This window comes from Carcharodon carcharias, chromosome 11, assembly GCF_017639515.1.
Source record: "Carcharodon carcharias isolate sCarCar2 chromosome 11, sCarCar2.pri, whole genome shotgun sequence".
Lineage (NCBI taxonomy): Eukaryota > Metazoa > Chordata > Chondrichthyes > Lamniformes > Lamnidae > Carcharodon > Carcharodon carcharias.
In genome coordinates, this window is record NC_054477.1 from 60278325 (window position 1) to 60297355 (window position 19031).

Sequence of the window (19031 nt, forward strand, 5' to 3'; positions counted from 1 at the left end):
TTGCTAAGCCTGGGGGCAGCTTCACCTCTCATTTTGCAACAGTAAAAGCATACATCATATAGGTATCTATCACTGTAAATGATCCAGTATATTCAACCTTGAACTCAGGCACTATCATTAATGAAGTTAAGATAAATACTTGTGGCTGGTGATGTGTAATTTGGATGCCATCATGCACTACAAAAAAAGGCTCAAGTTTTCGTGAATGGAATAGAGGACAGGGTAAAAGGAATAGTGAATAAGCAAAAAAATCTGGTCAGTATATTCTCCCATTCTGTTATGTACAACGTGAGAAATAATAATATGGGATAGAATCACAGCGTTATGTACAAGAGAGAATTTTTGAGCTGCTGGCAGGGAGCCCCATCCATTAGCATCAGATATTAGAAACCTGAATGTAATTTTCCAACCATTATTGTCAATGCACATCCATTAGGCAGAATTACGCCCAGTGCGAAATTTTGATGAGACTCCTTACCAGCAACACAGTCATGAAATTATTCTTATTAAAGTGATTTGCAAAAGCAAATGTGATTTGAGAAGAAATTTTTTCACACGAGTGGTTCGGGTTTGGAATGCACTGCCTGGAAGCTCGGTGGAGGCAGGTTCCTTTGAGGCATTCAAGTGGGCATTAGATGATTATTTGAATAGAAACAATGTGCAGGGTTACAGAGAAAAAGCAGGACAACGGCATTAAGTCATAATGCTCATTTAGAGAGCTGGTGCAGACACGATGGGTTGAACGGCCTCCTGTGTTGTTAAAATTCTGTGATTAGTATACAGTATTCCCAAACTAAAGGAGAAATGTGGCAGAAAATGGAAAAGCTATATGGCAATTAAAACAAGAGCTCTACTTGGAGCAGTGAGTGATTGTAACAAATACTATGGAAGGAAAGGATAAGTGAATAGCAAAATTCCCTTGGAAGCAAACACCTGTAAGACTTCAGAAGTTGCAGAAATCAAGGCACTAATAAATTGGGCATTATTTTTACTTCCCAGAAACTTGCTTGTAACTTTCTAATATAGAAGTAAACTGTTTCTTCAAACAAAGTTTCTCTTTATGCCAAGCTCAGAAGTTCACCCATTAAAATAAATGAAAATACTATATATGCAGACATCTAAAACTGATGCAGTACTATATATACAAAGCTGGATCAGAATATCACAATAACTTAAGACAGACAAAGGAAATTTCCATCAGGTGATAGCTCGAGCTAAAGTTTTGACAGTGCCCATAAAATGACAATTTACATGCTTTTAGCCCAATCCTACACAATTAGGTCTGATGATAAATATTTAAAAGCAGATGCTTGAGAAGCAAGATCAATAAATACGTGAACAATGGAGTGTACATCACACTTAAACATTCCTTAGAAAACCACAATCATTTAGCAATAGTTAAACAGTTAAGATAAAAAAGGGTTTACAAATGTAGACTGGTTTCATTATTGCATAAATCACCTTAGATCTTTAATATAACCCCTTTTAAAGTTACACTATCAATTTACTACAAAATCATCAGCTGCGGCTGATAAAGATTTACCTGACTATTTTAATCTAACCCCATTTTACATACATTGTGCAATGATCTACCATGCCATTTAAAATGTATACACATATAATTATTAGAAGTTATAAATATGCTTGTACGATACCACCAGTGCAAGTGCCAAGGAAAATGTCAATTTGTATTAGGAATTTTAATATGCATACCTCCCTCCCCCTTAAAAAGTGTTGACACAGTGACTCATCATAAAGTAACAAAGTGAACAAGATGTTAGTTTTGGTAGATTTAAGTACAATAAATTGTCACATGAATTTTATCAATTGCCAGCAAGCATGCTTCATGTTTCATATGGATTTCCTGTTTCTGCTTACAAGCAATAACAAAGATTTTAATAATTGGAGCAAGAAATTCTTATTATCTTTGAAACCCAATGTCAAGCAATTATGGATAATATTTTGAAATGCAAGAGAAATGCTGACTAAAGGTTAAACATTTCATAGAATAACTAACCTCAATGCTGTCTTATATTAAAATATTGAGGTAATCATAAAAGTAGTTTGAGGCTGGATATTCACACAAACAGTTCAAAACTATAATTTACCATGAGCAGATCTATTATTGTAGAGTTAAAGCTGAAGTACAATATACTGGCTGTGCATGAAAATAATATTCTAGCTGCTTGTACCAAAAGTCATGTGCATTAATGTCAGCTGCATTATATTGAAGCTCTTCACAACCCCAATATGCTTAATTCTAAAAAGCAGATATCACAAACGTTTGAAAATATTTGTTCATATTTTACTGTTGAATTTATAATAAAAACAAATCATTAAGTTTCAAAATATTGATTAATTACTTTGAAATTGTAGAATATAAAATGATACAATTAAAGTACTGTTGCATCTGAAAACAACTTGATAAATTAACCATTTGGCACCAGAAGACATGGCACCTGAGTGGGGGGAAAGGGGAAAAGGAGTTAATTATTCATGAATATCATTTCAAAATTCCAATCTTGACTTAAATGTATGAAAACTATCTGTAACTTTTCAGCAGACTTACTAGATTTTATAGTACCAATACAAACAGAGCTTTATAATGGTACTGTAGAATGTGTGCAATTCAAAAATCAATAACATTGTACTGTAAATGAAGGAAACACTAATGATTACTATTATTGTATACAACAATTTGTTATGGATATGTGCTGAACATGGTTCAGAGTATCAGTTATGGCTATAAGCACAATGCCCTGTTAAAAAAGCATTCATACCCAAAGTCTACTTAGTGTGACACATAGTGTCACGCAAGTAGTGAAAAGGTTATTCTATTAGGTGTGTTTGGACATGGTTTTAGGAACCATTTTACCATGTTCCTTGAAATTTGTTATTTTTTTCCTGCTTGATTTAGTTATGATATACACACAGTACATGGAAACATCCATTCAAATATGCAAGATTCATTGGCTTTTTCTCAGGCTGCAAGATGGAATGCTGCATGGAATCCACACATTCCACCTTAAGGGGAATTGAAGAAAAAAAATGGCCAGCTGTCCAATAACGGAATAGCATTGACAAGTCTAAAAAGTATTGATTGAAATCTGGAGTTTGTAATTGTATGGCTTAAAGGAGGAAAAAAAATGTTGGATATGCTGTAACTATCCAACCTGTAACAATACTGACTAGCTTTTTCAAGTGTGCTGACGATACAAAGTTAGGTGAGAATGTAAGCTGTGAGGAAGATACAGAGGTTGCAAAAGTTAACAGTGGATAAGAACATGGCAGATGAAATATGTGCGGATGTCTGAAGTTATGCATGTTAAAGGAGAAATGGCAAGAGACTGGGACATATTGGTATAAAAACAGGAAACACCAGAAGTACCCAGTTGGTCAGGTTGCATCTGTGGAAAGAGAAACAGGGTTAATGTTTCAGGTTCTTTTTTTTTCAAATTTCCAGCATTTGCAGTATCTTGCTTCCTTATTGGGAAATGTTTGGTGTTTAGAGGGACCCGGATGTCTACATACATAAATTATAAAAACTTAATATGCAAGTATTGCAAGCAATTAGGAAAGCAAATGATATGTTCACTTTTATTACAAAGAGATTGGAATATAATAGCGAAGATGACTTATGCAATTGTATAAGGCCTTGGTGAGATCACACCTGGAGTACTGCACAGGAGTACTGCCTTAGAGGAAGCACAAAGGTTCACTGCTAATTCTTGGGATGAGGGGATTGCCCTATTAGAGGAAATTGAGTGGTCTAGGCCCATATTCCTTGGAGAATGAGAGGTGATCTCATTGAACCATTTAAAATTCATAAGGGACTTGAACAGGGTAAACGCAGGGAGAATGTTTTCCCCAGCTGGAAAGTCCAGAACTAGGGGCCACAGTCTCAAAATGAGGAGATGGGCATTTAGGACTGAGATGAGGAAAACTTCTTCACTCAATGTTGACTTCTGGAATCCTCTACCCCAGAGAGCTGTGGATGCTGTTACCATTGAGTATATTCAAGATGGAGAGCGACTAATTTTTGGTTAAGGAAATTAAAAAAATATGGGAATGATGCAGCAAGATGGAATTGAGATAGAACATCAGCTATGATTTTAATGAATGTTCGAATAGATTCTTGGGGATGAATGGCCTGCTCCAGTTTCTTACATTTCATTTTCAAATGCATGTGTATATTATTAAAGGAGCACCAATATCATGGTAGAGTTTTGTTAGGTTTTCAATTTTATTTTTTTCAATATTTTTGTTTACGATTCATTTTCTTCAAATCAAGCTCACCCTATCACCTTAAGTTGAAATCAGGGTTCAATTTCTCCACAGTTTACAACCATACCTTTAGCCAACAGCTAATCCACTTGTTGCAGAGGGTAAAAACAACAACAGCTATACAGACATTTCAAAATTCAGTTAACAATCCTCTGCAGGATGGCATCCCACCTTGCAGCCAAGCCATGAAGAGAAGAGAGAAATTACAAGATCAACTGGTGGATTGGTCAGTCAGTGCTAAAACTCAAAGTTGTAACTTACACAGAACCAGTGAAAAGTAAAAATGAACTGCTTTTACAATTGTTTGTTATACTTGAGAGAGAGAGAGAGAGAGAGAGAGAAAGACAGGCATTTTGCTGCCCAGGAGGCAGTGTGTCCAAACTTGATGTTTTCCAGCAAATGAAAAACAAAAATGCAAAAATTCTGCAAACTGATGCTTAATTTCAAGGATCTGGTAAAATGTTGCCCAAATGGTCCCTAATCACATTTACACAAGTTTGTGTATTTACAGTATTACTAAATATAAATTTAAAACTGTATTGTAGATTTTATTTTAAAGATACAATTTGTATCAACAATGAAAGGTCATTTCTGGCCATTTAGAACTTTGCTTAAGGCTGCAATGCACTCAACAGCTAAACAGAATGAATAGCTAAAAAGATTCCTTGTAGGATGAATATGACACTGCAGCTGGCAAAGTCTATTAAAAATACCAGAAACAACTCATTGAAACTAAACAATCTGTTTGTTTCTACTTTTTAAAAAAAATGTGGCAAGATAAATCAGGCCTGCTCATAATAGCATAGCCCGAGTGCATTATTAAAAATCAGTATACAATATATTTTAAAATGCTTAAACTAAATTAATTTAAAGGTTGTTTTTTTATTGCAACCTCAAAACTTAGCACAGTACCATATATATTCTCAAATAATAACTGTCACTTCTGCTCAGCTAGTAATGGCCATTAGTTAAAGGTCAGCTGCATTTTGGATCATACTATTCAATTAGTGGTAGGCTGAAATCTGTATTTACATACCTTTACCACCAATATGTTCTCAAATGTAAAGGAAAAGTGCCATAAGCCACTAAATGTATTGTTTTGAGAAAAACGTCAGACTTCCTGCTTATAATCTTCAGGTTAAAGCTGCAATATATCATGGAGACAGTAGATCATATCACCAGTATTTAAATTTTAAAAAGGTGCTTTAGCATATACATTTTATGTTTCCTATAGCAAACTGCAGCCTTAAATAACACAATTCTAAAAGTTATTGATAGAAACACACAAAAAATCCCTTTTGCAGAGGGTACTTCTTTACACTGTATACTCTATTTTATCTCCTTGTCTGAAGAATCTCAAATGCAAGCTACCTCAGCATTTGGGCTGAGAAATAAGAACACCAAGATGATGCATTTCAAGTCAATAACCCAGTTTTGACTTTTCTGCTAGAATAGCTGCAGCAAGTTGCTGGGCATCAATTATATGAGGATTCCTTTTCATCACCATCTGCACAAGGTCAGCAGGAAATATGTTGCACAGATTTATGAAGATCTTGTCACGGGCATCCTGTAATCTTTGTGAATTTGGAGGCTCAGGAGGTAGCCCGCTCCATGGCATCCTCCAGGTCTGCTCCCTTTTTTCAGGTAGGCTTTGGAATGTAAACTGATCATAACATGGCTGAGTTGGATTGTTCGGTAACGAATACCCTTGTGCGTAACCATAACTATCCATACCATAGCCAAGCCTGTTCCAATTGGCAAATGTTTCTTGACCTATATAAGGTTTTCTTTGCCTCACTGGTAGGTTTTCATATAAACGCGAGTCTGAAAAGCTTTCTATCCTTGTAGTTCCTAGTGCTCTTCCCATGTGCATGCTCTGTGGATGCTGGGCATTGTGAGGTACAGGGCGATATTCACCAGGACAACTAGAGCGGGCTCCAATTACTGGGTGCTGCAAATGTGATGCCATACAAGATACTGAAGTTTTATGCAATGGCTTTTGCTCTTCTTGACCATAACTTTGTACTCTTGTTAGAGTATCATGATAACCATGAAGAAAGGGCTGATGTCGATTGTGATACTGGTGACATTTAAGGTTTTCCTCAAGCACAGTAACTGGGGAACTTAGATAGGCTCGTTCATTATACCCAATATATGAATCACTGCTACCACAGCTAATACTACCTTCGCTGCTACAATCAGATCCTACATGGTTTAGTCCATATTCTTTATCTACAGAAAACTGGTCAGGGCTGTGTGTACCAGATACACCAAGGTTATGATATGGATTCATCATGGAATAATATCCTCCATCAACAGGAGAATCACATTTTGGATGCTGGTTATAGGATTTGTGTGTTCCACGGCTATTATTCACCAGAATCGGGGAGTACTGTGCTGGCACCCCTTGTTCTTGTGTCAAAAGGTGCATTCCAGAACCTGATACTGCACTACCTTGGACTTTTGCAGCTGAAGGATTTGATGCACCAATAAGTGAGGGCACAGACCTAGTTTCCAATCTGGTTTTGTTGCTGAGTTTCTCTTCAACCTCATTATAAAGAGGTGTTTGTATACTTGGGTCAGACTGCCTTTTAGGACCTGTACATTTGACATCAAACATACCCTCAGTTTTGGTATTAGTTGGAACACTGTTGCTCTTCACCAAGGCTCCTTCATTAGTGGTTTTCATTATTGAATTCTTTGCACTAGCACGGAGTTCATCAGCCACAGAACGTTGAGGTTGTGTGCCTCGTTCTGGATGGTAGTACTTACATTTGTGTCCATAAGTGCACTTTTTTCCTGTTGAAAACATAAGTGAGTTTTAAATGAATACTGTTGAACAAATGTGCCATATAGTTATTCAAATCCAAATATTAAAAAAAATGCTATTCAATAAACATATTACAAAATACCATACTTGTATAAAAGGAACTTACTACAGGTGCAACCAAAGAAAAATTGGATGTACTTGGTGGTTAATCAATTACAAATAAGTCAGGTCAACTAAAACTTAATTATGTGACAACATGACAGTGAAGCATCAGTTTGTGCCAGTTATTTGATTGAGGATTAAATTAACATCTGGTTAATTGCTCCTCCACAGGGTTCAATTTATTGCCTATTTTGGTTTTATCAAATCTTTTTGACAGCATTCATCAGGGCAGACCCTAATTAGCAAAGCAATCCATGTCATGAGTGTAGAAGGACACATTACCAAAATTGAAACAGGCATCATTGCTACAGGTATTAATTATTCTACAGTTCAGTACTGGAAAATTTGGTGTCCGGTGTACATTCAAGTCATTTCTCTACAGTGATAAATATACTGTGTTTCAGCAAAAAACAAACATGAGTGCTGAGTCAGCTGATCACTTTCTGGAAGTGGTAGGGCTGCTGTAAATGGCATCAGTATCCCTCACCAAAGGAGGAAACATCATTGGAAATGCTGGCCTGGATTTTCATTCCCGATCACCATACAGTGACCCTCCTGAAAAGACAGGCAGGTTTGTACTTACATAGCAATTAATAGCTACTTAAGGACCTCATCCCGCTGCCACTGGTATTTATGGGAGGGGGAAGTTGCCATGTGGGTAACCCAAAAGGCAAATCTGGGCCTCCAGGGGGAAGGGTCTCCTTCAAAGGTGCTCAGTCTGATCAATGGGCTTGACATTGGGAATGCGGTGGGGGGGGGGGGGTGTTGGGCAGCACTGACAGCCACCCACTTTGCCCTTTTTTTCCAACTGGCCCTCAAGCCAGGGACCCCCTCCCGTGACATTTGTTCTGAGCTCACTCACCTGTGGCCTAGTCCTTCAGTGATCCTAGGCCTCCGATGGGTACACAGCCAGCAGCTGCCACTGCTGGCAACCAACAGAGAGCTGCTGGCTTGTGGTGGCTGGCAGTTCTCAGCAGGACTTCCGCTCCTGAGGTCCTAAATCCTGGGGAAGGCCCGCTGTTGGTCAGTTAACTGCCTAATGGGCAATTAACCCCGTGGACCTTCCCCAAAGGTGACATGGGATTCTAACCTGCTCTCTAGCCAGTGGGTGAGATCCCCATCACCTGAGTTAAATTCCACCTCATGTGGGATACATATAGAGAAGTCTAAACTGCAATTTGGCTGCAATTTATTTTTTTCACTTGTGAGCTATGTGAAATGTTATGACAGCATGCACGTATACTGTATGTTGTATTTCAGATGAGCATAAAGGCAAGATTGAACTGATAAATATCCCGTGCTTCAGTGATTGGTGGTAGTGCTTACACCTTACGTAAAAAGATTTAGTTTTCCTTACAGCCAAGGCTCTTCACATGAAAGTGGTGGTGTCGCCTCGACTTTGGAGAATACTACTCAAATGTCTTAGTGCAACTGAAATTCAAAAGTAGCATAAAAAGTTATCATATTTGAATATCAGTTACCATATGGACACGGCTGCTTCTTATGTTCTGGTACGACAGGCCGTTTCCTCAGAAAGTTATCCAAGCTAGGCCCATGGCGACCCAGAGGATCATCAGGTGGCATGAATCTGAAATTAAACAAAATACATGAGTATGATATACACAACACAATCAAGTGATATTACTTTATTACCAGGCACTTAGTAATGATTTGGATGACCACTAATATAATAACTTCTAGATTGAATTTGACTGTAAAACAAAGTCTGATTACTCACTTATCGTTAACAAAAGAAAGTCTGATTACTCACTTGTCGTTAACAAAAGAATACATAAGTAATCTTTCATCTATGAATTTTTTCCATTCCGGCTTTTCATTCTGCAAATCTCTGTAGTTATCATTTGACACAATGATGCCATCTGATTCATAAGCCAATTTCACGATGAAGCGATCATCATAGCAAACCACTCTTCGCCCTTGCACGCGCCGGGATGGTGTGAACACTAGGATTTTATCCTTTTCCAACTTGCGCAGGATTTCTTGATCTGTGAAAATAAATTTGTTTTGCATTTAGTAAATTGCTACATTGCTACTTGGATTTCTGAAGTACAATTTCTAGCTTCAAGGCATAATTTACGATTTTGATAGCCATGAACTTTTGACATCCTTTAGTTTCCCAGGTTTATAGTAGAAAACTTAAACCAATATTCATTTGAGTTATTAAAATCACTTTGACGTCTGCTCAGGTATAAGTATGAACCAGTAATTATTTTGCAGGGGAAAGGAAAAGAGACAGGAAATTAAGTCAAAATTACTTACCCTTAAAAGAATAAAAACTCTTTTGGGAAAAGTGTTTCAATCATGGCAAAAAAGGAAGTTACAGACAATATTGAATGGAGAGGCGACAGAGATAATGGATGCATTGGTTTTGATCTTCCAGAATTCCTTGGATTAGTTGCCAGGGATTGGGAAGGTAGCAAACATATTTTATTATTAGGTTTTCACAGGACGTGAGTGTCGCTGACTAGGCCAGCATTTTTGTTGCCCATCCCTAGTTGCCCTTGAGAAGGTAGTAATAATCCTGCTATTCAAGAAAGGAGGGAGAAAACAAAACTATAAGCCAACTTAGCCTGACATCAGTAGTAGGAAAAGTGTTAGAATCTATTGTTGGGGACATGGCAACTGGGCACTTGAAATATATGGTTAGGTGGAGTCAACATTTATTTATGAACGAGAAGGTGCTTGCAAATCTATTAGAGGTCTTTATGGCTGAAACTAGTAGGGTAGATGGGGGGAAAAGAGGTGGATGCAGTATATTTGGATTTTTGAAAAAAAATTGATTAGATACCACACAAAAGGTTATTGTACAAAATTAGAGCTCATGAAATTGGGGATACTATATTAGCATGGATTGAGGATTGGTTAAGTACCAGAAAACAGAAGGAATAAAAGGTGTCATTTTTGTGGTTGGCTGATTGTAACTAATGCAGTACTGCAAGGATCAGCCTTTGGGCCTCAGCTACAATCTATATCAATAACTTAGATGAAGGAACTGAGTGATAAGTGTTCAAGTTCATGGATAATAGAAAGCTAGATGGGAAAATGAGCTGAGGAGATTCAAAGAGGCAGTAAAAGGATTTCGACAAGTGAGTGGAAAAAACATGGCAGATGAAATATAATGTAGGGAAGTGTAAAGTTATCCACATAGGAGGAAAAATAGAAAAGCATAACTTTTTAAAACAGAGACTGGAAAATATTGGTATTCCGATGAACTTGGACGTCATTGTACATGAATCACAGTAAGTTAACAGGTAGATATGGCAAGAAATTAGGGAAGCAAATATTAGATTAGCCTTTACTATTACACTCCAATCCCTTTGTCATAAAGAGCTCTTACTGCAAGAGTTGGAAGTGTGCCGGCAATTACAGGTGGGCGCACAGCTTTGTGAATCCTGTGGAACATGGTCTCAGGAGGAGACTAAACCATCAGGAGGTGAGCCATCATTGAGGCAGTTTGAGTCGGATCGGCTCTTAAGGGAATTCAGAGTCTAGATTTTCGAAAGTAAGAAGTTGAAATCCCTCGTGAAAGAGACAGAATTATAATGAGAATTTGAGACTCTCAGTGGTCACTGATGTCTAAGGAGGTTGCTGAGAAATCTGTGGGATTGGACTTGGTTGCTCCTGCCATTTAATATGCACTGTGGTGCGTTTGACCGCATTTTGCCTGTTAATTCATATTTAGCTCATGTTAATTCTGAATGTTAGAATATGATAGATATTGTAAATTGTTTTACTTTACTGACTTTGAATAGAAAAGTTTATTTTGTATGTTTAAAACCATGTAAGTTTGTGGCTTTATTCTCCTTGTGGGTAACTGGGATTTCAAACTTTGTCTATTTTAAACAAAAGGTTATTGGTCCCGAAATGGATCGTAACAATACAGAAAGAAAACTTGCATTTACATAGTGCTTTTCATGACCACGAGATGTCTCAAAGCACTTTACAGTCAATGAAGTGTTTTCCTGAAGAGTAGTCACTATTGTAATGTAGAAGCGGCAGCCAATTTGCGCACAGCAAACTGCCACAAAAATCAACGTGCTAATCACCAGATAATCTGCTTTGTGACACCGATTGAGGGATAAATATTGGCCAGGACACCAAGGTACACCCAGCAAATGGGGCCTCTGCTTGAAGTCTCATCCAAAAGACAGCCCCTCCAACAGTGCATCACAACTGGACCAGGGTCAAATAAGGTGGTGAGATCATCCCCACCTTGTTCACCTGACCGTCATCGTCCACCTCATCTAAGATGACCTACCACCTGGTGTCAGCATTCAGTATTGTCTGGATGGGAAGCTCTTCAACCTTGGTCACTTCTGGGCAAAAACAAAACTCATCACCATGGACATCCACGACCTTCAGTTTGCAGATGGCTGCTGCATAATGGCTCACTCTGTACAGGACATGCAAAGGATGCTTGACCTCTTTCAATACCTCATATAAGAGGCTTGGCCTGTCCTTAAATATCGCCAAGATGAAGGTCCTTCACCAGCCTTCCCCAGACCAGACGAGCATCCCCCGTGCCATTCAGGTAGATAGGGTGGCTCTGGAGTATGTGCAGCACTTCCCTTATCTCGGCAGCCACCTGTCCCAAGGGACTACCATCGATGAGCAAGTCCAACACTGAGTCAACTGTGCCAACGTTGCCTTCTTCAACCTGCATCAATGTGTTTTTGACAACAGGGACCTTTGCAAGTCAACAAAGGTTCTGGTTTATAAGGCCATGGTGTTGACCCCCTCCTCTATTGCAGCCAAATGTGGATTGTCTACCGATGCCATATTAAAATCCTTGAGAACTTCCATCAGCCTGAGGATCAAATGGGAGGACCGCCAGATTAATGCGAGCATCCTCCATGAAGCTGCATTTAGCAACATTGAAGCCCTGCTCCTGCAGAACCAACTCCAATGGAGAGGCCATTGCGTCAGATGTGGCCAAATGAAAAAGGTATAAGAATACGCTCAAGGTTGCCCTAAAGCACAGAGGCATTAACACCACTGGCTGGGAGGAAATTACTTGGCATGGCACCACGTAGTCCATCAAGGCGCAAGCCATTTCGAGGCTCAGCAACTCGACAGTGAGAAGAACAGCGGGGCCAGAAGGAGAAGGAAGCTAATCCAGGGCTGCGATTTCCACTCGCCTGCGCAACGATATGCCCTGACTTGGAGGAACACATGGATCCAGAATTGGGCCCCACAGTCATCTGAAGTCTCACCAAGCCTGACGCACGTCATCCTTAATTCCGAGGGACCGCTGCCGACAACTCCCTCAAGTACCATATAGGTATTCAGCCTTGATTTTTGTGCTCAAGCCCTGAACTGAGTCTTGAACCTGGAACCTTTTGATATAAAGGCGAGAGAGCTACCAACTGGACCATGGTCAACATCAAGACAGAGATTAATGGATTTTTTGATACCAAGGGAATTAAGGGATATGGGGACATTTTGGGAAAGTGGAGTCATAAAAAGATCAGCATACTCCTGCTCTCATTTCCTAGGTTCGTAAAGAAAAGATTTATAAGCCACATTTCATTTTGAAAAGAGGAAATGCTGGAAAAACTCAGAAGCTCTGGTAGCATCTGTGGAGAGAGAAACAGACTTTGAGTCTAATATGACTTCTTCAGAACTCTGGGTGCAGGCAAATTTACAGGCCCTGAATCCAAGGAATTGCTCTGAATGGGACAACAGCCTGACATGACAATAGGATGTACATACCTGTTTTGTTAGGAACAAAGGCATGGAAAGAAAATTGGGCTGCAGGCAGTTATAGTCGTGCGCTCTGAACAGGCTCATCCAACCAGCGGACTGAGGGCCAGGTTGTGGCCCCCAAAGCCGGTTTACATGTGTGTGAGAGAGAGTCATGGAATCTTTACAGTTCGGGAGACCATTCGGCCATTCTTGAAAGAGCATTCTACCTAGTCCCACTCCCCTGCCTTATCCCTGTAACCTTGGACAGTATTTTTCAGATGGCAATCCAATTTCCTTTTGAATACCTCAATCGAACCTGCCTCCAACACCCTCTAAAGATGCTCATTCCGGACTCTAACCACCAAGGTGAAAACATTTTCCTCAAATCATTACTACTCCTTTTGCAAAATTATTTTGAATCTGTGCCCTCTAGTTCGATGCTCTTGAATGGGAACAGTTTCTCACTGGGTGACCGCTTTGCAGAACACCTGTGGTCTGTCCGCAAGAATGACCCAAACCTCCCTGTCACTTGCCATTTTAACACTCCACCCTGCTCTCTTGCCCACATTGTCTGTCCTTGGCTTGCTGCATTGTTCCATTGAAGCCCAACGCAAACTGGAGGAACAGCACCTCATCTTCCGACTAGGCACTTTACAGCCTTCCGGACTGAATATTGAATTCAACAACTTTAGATCTTGAACTCTCCACCCCCTTTCCGTTTCTTTCCCCTTCCTTTTGTTTTTTCCAATAATTTATATAGATTTTTCTTTTCCCACCTATTTCCATTATTTTTAAATCTTTTATGCCCTGCTAGCCTTTCCATTCCACCCCCACTAGAGCTGTACCTTGAGTGCCCTACCATCCATTCTTAATTAGAACATTCGTTTAGATAATATCACTACCTTCAACACCTCTGTGTTCTTTTGTTTGTGACACCTTTTGATTATCTGCGCCTATCACTGCTTGCTTGTCCCTACAACCACACCACCCCCCTCCACTTCTCTCCCTCCACCCAACACCCCCACCTCAAACCAGCTTATATTTCACCCCTCTCCTTGGATTCACCTAGTTCTGTTGAAGGGTCATGAGGACTCAAAACGTCGACTCTTTTCTTCTCCGCCAATGCCGCCAGACCTGCTGAGTTTTTCCAGGTAATTCTGTTTTTGTTTTGGATTTCCAGCATCCGCAGTTTTTGTTTTTATCTCTTTGTTTAATTGACTGCCACTCCTCTTCAAGAAATGCCTTCCTTGAAGAAGTTTTGTTCCTCTCTGCGACAAGATTTCCGTATCTCTCTGTTGCCTTGTTCACCTTCATTGCTTTCCATTTCTCTCCTGGTGTTTGACAAGGTGTTTACTAAAACCCGCTTTCACAGCCATATCTCCTTTCTCAGTGACTGTCTCCGTCTGCGACTTACCCCACATGGATTTCAACTGAAATTTCATCCCTCTTGTTTCGAACCCACCCAGGATTACAGGTATCTCCGGGACATAAAACGTTTCTCGGACTGCTGTTCCTGTCACGTTCTGAGATCCACACTCAGTGCCATGCGCCGCCATATGAACACACCTGACCTCTCCCTCCAGCAACACCGCCGCACCCTTTTTCAAAGCTGCGCGTGCCCCCAGTTTCATTTCATTCTTCGTCTCATCCAACGCCTCAAAGAGAAACTTTTTCTCTTTCTCTCAAGTGCTAAGGAACGCAAGCTCCAACAACTCATCGACACCAACACCCATCCAGGACCCTCCACCCCATCTTCCAATCCCAGCCCCAGCTGTGTATTCACTATACCCCCTGACCTTCCCCTCTCCGACGCTGAACGTTCAGTGCTCAGCAAAGGACTTAGTTTCATACCTTTACGCCCTCATCTCAATGAACTTCGGGCTCGGCACGATGCTGAACTCTTCTTCTGACGTCTTCGTCTCCGGGCTCACTTCTTTGGGCAGGAGTCCTCTCCCCATTCAACGGATCCTTTTACCCACCTCCAATATTCTCCCTCCACCTGGACCCCTCCATCTGGATTCTTACCTTCTCTTGATCTTTTCATTGAGAACTGTCGGCACGACATTAATCGTCTCAATTTTTCTGCTCCTCTCACCCATTCTCATCTGTCTCTCTCTGAACTTACTGCACTCCGTTCTCTCAGGTCCAACCATAAGATTGTCATCAAACCCGCTGGCAAGGGTGGTGCTGTTGTTGTCTGGCGCACTGACCTCTACCTCGCGGAGGCTGAGCGTCAACTCGCAGACACTTCCTCCTACCTCTCCCTGGACCATGACCCCACCACTGAACATCAAGCCATTGTTTACAGTACTGTCATTGACCTCATCTCCTCTGGAGATCTTCCTCCCACAGCTTCCAACCGGATAGTCGCCCAACCTCGGACGGTCCGCTTCTACCTCCTACCCAAAATCCACAAACAGAACTGGCCCGGTAGACCGATCGTGTCAACTTTCTCCTGCCCCACGGAACTCATTTCTTGTTATCTTGACTCCCTTCTCTCTCCCCTTGTCCAGTCCCTTCCCACCTACATCCGTGATTCCTCTGACACCTTACGTCACATCAACAATTTCCAGTTCCCTGGCCGCAACCGCTTCCTCTTCACCATGGACGTCCAATCCCTCTACACCTCCATCCCCCACCAGGATGGTCTGAGGGCCCTTAGCTTCTTCCTCGAACAGAGGCCCGAACAATCCCCATCCACCACTACTCTCCTCCGTCTGGCTGAACTTGTTCTCACACTGAACAATTTCTCCTTCTACTCCTCTCACTTCCTCCAAATAAAAGGTGTGGCTATGGGTACCCGCATGGGCCCCGGCTATGCCTGTCTCTTTATGGGGTATGTGGAACATCCCTTGTTCCAGTCCTACTCTGGCCCCCTTCCACAACTCTTTCTCCGATACATCGATGATTACTTCGGTGCTGCTTCATGCTCTCGTCGGGACTTGAAAAAATTTATTAATTTTGCTTCCAATCTCCACCCCTCCATCATTTTCACGTGGTCCATCTCTGACACTTCCCTTCCCTTCCTTGACCTCTCTGTCTCAATCTCTGGTGATAGACTGTCCACCAACATCCATTACAAGCCTATCGACTCCCACAGCTACCTCGACTACAGCTCCTCACACCCCGCTTCCTGTAAGGACTCCATCCCATTCTCTCAGCTCCTTCGCCTCCATCACATCTGTTCTGATGATGCTACCATCAAAAACAGTTCCTCTGACATGTCCTCCTTCTTCCTTAACTGAGGTTTTCCACCCATGGTCGTTGACAGGGCCCTCAACCGTGTCCGGCCCATCTCCCGCGCATCCGCCCTCACGCCTTCTCCTCCCTCCCAGAAACATGATAGGGTCCCCCTTGTCCTCACTTAGCACCCCACCAGCCTCCTCATTCAAAGGATCATCCTCCGCCATTTCCGCCAACTCCAGCATGATGCCACCAACAAACACATCTTCCCTTCACCCAGCCGGCGGCATTCCGTAGGGATCGTTCGCTCCGGGACACCCTGGTCCAGTCCTCCATCACTCCCTACTCCTCAACCCCCACCTATGGCACCTCCCCATGCCTACGCAAAAGATGCAACACCTGCCCCTTCACTTCCTCTCTCCTCATCGTCCAAGGGCCCAAACACTCCTTTCAAGTGAAGCAGCATTTCACTTGCATTTCCCCCAACTTAGTCTACTGCATTGTTGCTCCCAATGAAGTCTCCTCTACATTGGAGAGACCAAATGTAAACTGGGTTTACATTTCTGCTTTGCAGAACACCTGTGGTCTGTCCGCAAGAATGACCCAAACCTCCCTGTCGCTTGCCATTTTAACACTCCACCCTGCTCTCTTGCCCACATTGTCTGTCCTTGGCTTGCTGCCTTGTTCCAGTGAAGCCCAACGCAAACTGGAGGAATAGCACCTCATCTTCTGACTAGGCACTTTACAGCCTTCTGGACTGAATATTGAATTCACCAACTTTAGATCTTGAACTCTCCACCCCCTTGCCGTTTCTTCCCCCTTACTTTTGTTTTTTCCAATAATTTATACAGATTTTTCTTTTCCCACCTATTTCCATTATTTTTAAATCTTTTATGCCCTGCTAGCCTTTCCACCCCAACCCCACTAGAGCTGTACCTTGAGTGCCCTACCATCCATTCTTAATTAGCACATTCGTTTAGATAATATCACCAACTTCAACACCTCTGTGTTCTTTTGTCTGTGACATCTTTTGATTATCTGCTATCACTGCTTGCTTGTCCCTACAACCACACCACCCCCCTCCACTTCTCTCCCTCCACCCAACACCCCCACCTCCCCCCACCTTAAACCAGCTTATATTTCACCCCTCTCCTTGGATTCACCTAGTTCTGTTGAAGGGTCATGAGGACTCGAAACATCAACTCTTTTCTTCTCCGCCGATGCTGCCAGACCTGCTGAGTTTTTCCAGGTAATTCTGTTTTTGTTTACACTTTCTCACTATTTACCCTGTCCGGTCCCCTCAAGATCTTGAATATCTCTATCAATTTTCCTCTCAGCCTTACTTCCTTCAATCTATCCACATGGTTACAGTTCTCCATCCTTAGAATCATTCTTGTGAATCTCCTCTGTACTCTCTCCAATTCCTTCACATCCTTCCTCAAGTATGATGCCCAGGAGTTGGATGCAGTACTCCAGATGAGGTTTAACGAGTGTCTTATACAAATTTAATATGACCTCCTTACTCTTGTACTCAATGCCCCTATTAATAAGGTGCTATATGCTTTATTAACTGCTCTCTCAACATGCCCTGCCATCTTCAATGACTTATGTAGATATACACTTATACAGGCTTTTTTTTAAAACTTTCCCCCTTACTCTGATCCTATTTAATGACTATTCCCTACTCTAATACTATCAAACTCTCCAAGTATTTTATTTACCTTGATACTACCCTCTGATATATAATCCTTATCAGCTAATACTTCCCTACTTCCCACTGCCAGCTTTTCTCCTCTCCACTCCGAATTTCAGTCAGGTTCACATCTCCCTGCCAATCTAGTTTAAATCCTCCCCAACAGCACTAGCAAACCTCCACTCGAGGACATTCGTCCCAGTCTTGTTAAGGTGCAATCTTTCCTTCTTGTACAGGTCCCATCTGCCTCAAAACCAGTCCCATCCCTCAGAAATCTCAAGCCCTCTCTTCTACTCCATATCGCCAGCCATGTGTTGAACAGCTCAATCTTCCTATTCTTATGCTCGCTAGCACAAGGCACTGGGAGCAATCCTGAGATTACTGTTCTTGAGGTGCTGCTTTTTACTTCCCTTCCTAACACCCTAAAATCGACCTTCAGGACCAACTTATACCATTAGTCCCAACGTGGACTATGACCTCTGGCTGCTCACTTTTCCCTCAAAAGAATGTCTTGAGCTGCTCTGTGACATCCTTGACCCTGGCACCAGGGAGGCAATATACCATCCTAGAGTCAAGTCTTCAGCCATAGAAACGCGTGTCCACTCCCCTAACTATGGAATCCCCTACTACTATAGCTCTACTACTCTTCCTACTCCACTCCGGTGCAACAGCCACCCATGGTGCCACAAACCTGGCTCTTGCTGTAGTCCTCTGAGGAACCATCTCATTCACCAGTATCCAAAATGAAAAAGCAGTTAAGAGAATGAGGTAGCCTGATGGGATTCCTGTTGCTCTTAGATACTCCAGCGGTCACCCATTCCCTCTCTGCCTGTGTACCTCTTGGCTGCGATTTGACCACCTCTCAAATGTGCTATACCCAAAATCCTCAGCCTTGCAGATGCACAACAGTAACTCCAGCTACCACTTGAGTTCCACAAACTGGAGCTCAAGTTTCTGAAGCTGGTGACATCTCCTGCAGATGTAGTCATCGAGGGCATTTTGTGCCTGCACGACTTCCCACATCCTGCAGGATGCACATTTCACATGGCTGAGCTGCATTGACATACCTTAATCTTGGTATAATATAATAACTCACCTATCATCTCCTGTGTCAAGTAGGGAAAGGCCTATACTTACCAACCAATTATCTTACGGGACTCCTGTAACATAAAACCTTTACATTTTTTCTCTCCTTTCACGCTGTTTTCAATCTGGGGAGGGAGTGAGGGGGAG

General features: G+C 41.7%; 1 protein-coding gene across 3 annotated transcripts in view; it reads right to left on the reverse strand.

The window, feature by feature from the left end:
* Positions 1–2049: 2049 nt before the first annotated feature.
* The window catches only part of LOC121284417 (probable ribonuclease ZC3H12C), a 75227-nt gene continuing 58245 nt past the window's right edge, over positions 2050–19031 (reverse strand). For all 3 annotated transcript variants that reach the window (XM_041199864.1, XM_041199865.1, XM_041199866.1), the window contains 3 exons: positions 8988–9222; positions 8698–8804; positions 2050–7083 (listed from right to left, as the gene is read on the reverse strand). In XM_041199864.1, coding sequence (XP_041055798.1) covers positions 5705–7083; positions 8698–8804; positions 8988–9222 — 1721 coding nt within the window. In that variant the 3' untranslated portion in view covers positions 2050–5704. The remainder of the gene's footprint in view (positions 7084–8697; positions 8805–8987; positions 9223–19031) is intronic.